General features: G+C 58.5%; 1 protein-coding gene across 1 annotated transcript in view; it reads right to left on the bottom strand.

Moving 5' to 3' along the window:
• Window positions 1-2,506: 2,506 nt before the first annotated feature.
• Window positions 2,507-3,855, bottom strand: part of STAB1 (stabilin 1) — a 66,298-nt gene continuing 64,949 nt past the window's right edge. The window contains exons 66-68 of the mRNA XM_054387215.1: window positions 3,679-3,798; window positions 3,319-3,459; window positions 2,507-3,067 (exon numbers count right to left, since the gene is read on the bottom strand). Of these exons, the coding sequence (XP_054243190.1) occupies window positions 2,507-3,067; window positions 3,319-3,459; window positions 3,679-3,798 (822 nt within the window). The remainder of the gene's footprint in view (window positions 3,068-3,318; window positions 3,460-3,678; window positions 3,799-3,855) is intronic.

The following is a 3,855-nucleotide window of genomic DNA, read 5'->3' as shown; positions in this document are numbered from 1 at the left end:
GACTACCACTAAAGGGCGTTTGACACTTACCTGTGTGTGCAGATGGTGTGTTTATTTTTTACCCTTCACTGGCTCCATCCCTTTCCCTGAGGTGCTTTGCAGGCTGGACAGAGGATGATGGGTGCTTGTTCTGGGGCATGAGCCTCAGGGCTCACTGTTGAGAGGACTTGCTGTAGGAGGAGGTGAGATGGAGAGCTGGTGCTGGTGGTGAGAAGCTGCTGCTCCCTGCACTCTGCTCAGAGAAGTGTCTCAGAACTGGAGTCCTGAGTCTCCAGTGCTTGGTGAGCTCCACACAGACCCCCAGGGGAAGGGTGACAAGGTGTGTCAGGTCTGTAGCTGTCCTGAAATCTTTGGGTACTATGGCATGAGTGATTTTGCAGGTAGGCAGCGAGGGGATGGGGCTGCCAGCTGAGCAACCAATGAAGCACATTAGTGAATGCATCATGGATGACAAAGCATCAGCAGTGTTACCTACCCAGAACTGGTACCAGCAGCCCTCAGGCCCATCAGGCTCCCCCCCAGACTGGCCTGTCCAGCTGGTGGCTTTGGTGGGGAAGGGGCTGTTAATGTGCAGGATGTGCCAGTCCTGTGTGACAGCTGGGTGGGAGTAAGTCACAGTGTTTGGTGCCGTGTCTGCTCCTGAGTGAGCTCAGTGCCCTGCACTGTCAGTATTTTCTAGGTTTGGTGCCATGTGCCATCAACATTTTGGCAATTGATGCCTCTTGTCACTTGCAGGGGAACATGTGCAGCCCTCCAGGGAAGGTGCAGGGCTGTTTGCAGAGGTGGTGGCTTTCCACCTGTGGTTGCTGTGATGTGGCCTAAGGTGTATGGGCTGGTGAAGATATCCTGGCAAAAAGGTGCAAGCATGAAGTGCTGCTGGGTGTGGTGGGTCAGAAAGGCCATGGAAGGCACTATGATGCCTCCTGAAGAGGAGGAAGAGGAAAAGTAATAATAGTGATGCCAGAACACAGAGGATCAGGGATAAGGGTAACCACTCAGAGGCCCAGGCTGGTCAGAGCTGTTTTAGGCAGGGGGGTGCAGAAAGTAGGGTTTTTTTTTCCCACCCAGTCTGAGGCCATGCTGTGTTTGCCCAGGCCTCAGACTGCCCCATGAGACAGGAAGCACGGGGAGGGGTGATAGGGCAGCTGAGTAGGGGTTTGTTGAGAGTTTGTGCCATGAACAGGAGAGCATCATGCCATCAGAAAGCTGAGTGTGTGGGAAGCTGATGGCAATGGGATGAAGGGGTAAAAGGTGTCCCTGGAAGAGAGGGTTAATCTATGAGGGCTCCAGGTATGTGAGAATATATAGGTAATGGGGCTGCTTTCTATGGAGAGCAACATGGCAGGGGCAGTAAGGGAACATTTGAAGGGAGACCTCTTGGTGCAAGCTCTGGAGATGGTGGTTGCCTTCGTCTACTGCCTCTGCTCCTCACTGCTACACCATTTGCAGATGACAACAAGTGATGGTGCCAGCTTGCTTGTGGGGGCAGTCAGTGGTGAGATGAAAAGTAGGAGAGAGCAAAAGAGAGAGGGAACAGAAAAATGGATGCACTTTGTGTGCTGGGTCTAGCAGTGAGCAGGCAAGGAAATGAGTGAGCAGCTGCTGAGTGTGAAGGTCTTCAGGAGGTAGAGTGTGTCTGTGTGGGAGATAAGGGCTGTCGCTTTACAGGGGAGGCTGGGGGACAGCATGGGGGCAGGAACAGGTTGGTTTTGAGCACTGGGCTGCAGCCATTGATGAGTGTTTACAATGTGTGGAGTAGCTGAGGGAGAAGGAACGAGGCTGGTGTTGAGGACTCTGCCAGGAAACTCCTCAGAGAAAGGCACTAAAGCGCAATACGTGCCAGCAGGCCTCAGCGAGACACACACAGAGACACGTATCTCTTCTCCTGTGCACTCCTCCTGGCAGTGTGCCAGGCTGGCCCCTGGGCCTGTCACCTGTGTCACTGCCTCATCTTTGTGCTATATGCCAGCCTGTCACTGCCTTTCCAAATGCCTTGCTGTCACCTTAGTGACCTGAATGATTGCTGTTAACATAGCTGCTCTAACCAAACAGTTGTAGTACGTGCATGTAGCATTTGGTACCTTTGTGCTGTGTGTAGTCTAACTGCCTAATAAAAGTCTGCAGCATGTGGAACTAACTGATTAACCAACTTACTGCAGGGGGGGCTTCACCTCTCTGGTCCTTTGCTGGCCCTGATGCAAAGCTCCAGGTGCAGCTCTGGGTGCAGGACCAAGATCCTGGGGTGCAGCTGGGCTGAGTGTCTGAGAGGCCAGGCCTGAGGTGCTCAGCAAAGGGCAGTTTGCACCCTCTGTGGCCATACTGCAGGCACAGAGGGTGCCTGGATGGACCAAAAGGGTTGTTTGGGGTGGTGACTCATACATGTGACTCGTACCTGACCAGGGTGAAGGGGCATGTGAGGCTATGTTGGTGTTGCCTAAGGGCTGGTGGAGGGGGTTTTGCCGTGTACCCGTGGGGTTGGTGTAACTGAGCCCTTGGTTCGGCGAAGCTAGGCACTTCCTACAGGGCAATGCCTGGGGAGGGACCAGCCAAGACAAGAAGACGGGTGCTGGGCCATGGCTGAGAACCGGCTTGAGGCCTCATCTGTTGGGTGCAGGGTTGACGGGCAGCAGGTACGGGCGGGGTGGTCGGCGGGAGGCCGTAGCTGGGCCGGCGAGGATCGAAGCCGAGCGGCGCTGACAGCAGCCCGGCGGAGGAGGGCAGAGGCGGTGGCGCTGAGCTCTTTATTTCTCTGTGGGCTGCGGGCCGCTGGGAGCGGCTTCTCAGTGCGGGAAGCGGCCGGTGTCAGCGCAGGCGTCCGCCAGCAGCGAGTCCTGCGGGAGAGAGACAGGGGCAGCGCGAGCGCCGTCACACCGACCGCACGGGGCGGCGGGCGCGCGGCGCGGGGCGGGGCGGCGCTCACGTGCAGCGGCTCGTAGTCGGGGACGTGGCTGCCGTACAGGGGGTTGGGGATGGCCACAAGCGGCCGCTGCGCGCGGGGCTTGGTGGCGCGCGGCTCCGCGCGTTCCTCCTGCGGCCCCACCTCCTCCTCCTCCTCGCGCAGGTCCGCCTGGAAGGGAGACGCGGGTTGACTGGTCCTCTGCCGCCCCCTGCCGCCCGGCGGAGTCCCCCTTCCCCCTCAGCACCCTCGCTCCACCATTCCTCTCCGCGCCTGCCGCACTGCCGGGGCCTCCCACGCGTGGCTGCCCACCCCGCTGGGACCCTCGGGGCACACCGCAGCTGGTCCCCGCTCTGCCCCCTGCAATCACCCCACAGAGCCCACTGCCCTGCCCCTGGCCCTCTCTCCCAGACAGCACTCACCTGAAAGTAGCCGAACTGCCCTTCCTGCCGCCGCCTCTTCACACAGTAATAGGCGACGCCAGCTCCGGTGGCCAGCGCCACCACAAAACTCAGCGCTGACAACGTCCCTGTGGCCACCGACCCCTGCGCCACGCCGTTCACCTGCACCGAAAGACAGCAGCCTAGCTATGGCACTCACCTGGCGCGGCGATGGGATCTCCACACAGCCAGCCTGCTGCAGTTTGCTCAGCGTGACCGTGGGCAGCCCCGCCCAAGTGAGTCGTGCCAGGAGAGCAGAGAGGATGTCCTCGGGCTGACGTAGTTGCCTCGTCCCCATTCCCAGGCCTGATGCCAGCTGTTTCAGCATCTTCCATCCCTCACCTGACCAACGTGAACAACCGGTGGTGGGATCCTCAGCGGCTCTGCAATTGCATGAATGATGCCGTTGAAAGCCATAATGTCCCACTCCACAATCATCGTGTCATTGATCCACTTGGCATCCTACAGCACAGGGTGGAGATGATGTCACCTCACCAGAAAGCTTCCTCGTTGTTCCCT

Source organism: Indicator indicator, chromosome 15, assembly GCF_027791375.1.
Source record: "Indicator indicator isolate 239-I01 chromosome 15, UM_Iind_1.1, whole genome shotgun sequence".
Lineage (NCBI taxonomy): Eukaryota > Metazoa > Chordata > Aves > Piciformes > Indicatoridae > Indicator > Indicator indicator.
Note: the sequence above shows the minus strand (reverse complement) of the source record. Positions and strands in the feature narration are given on the sequence as shown.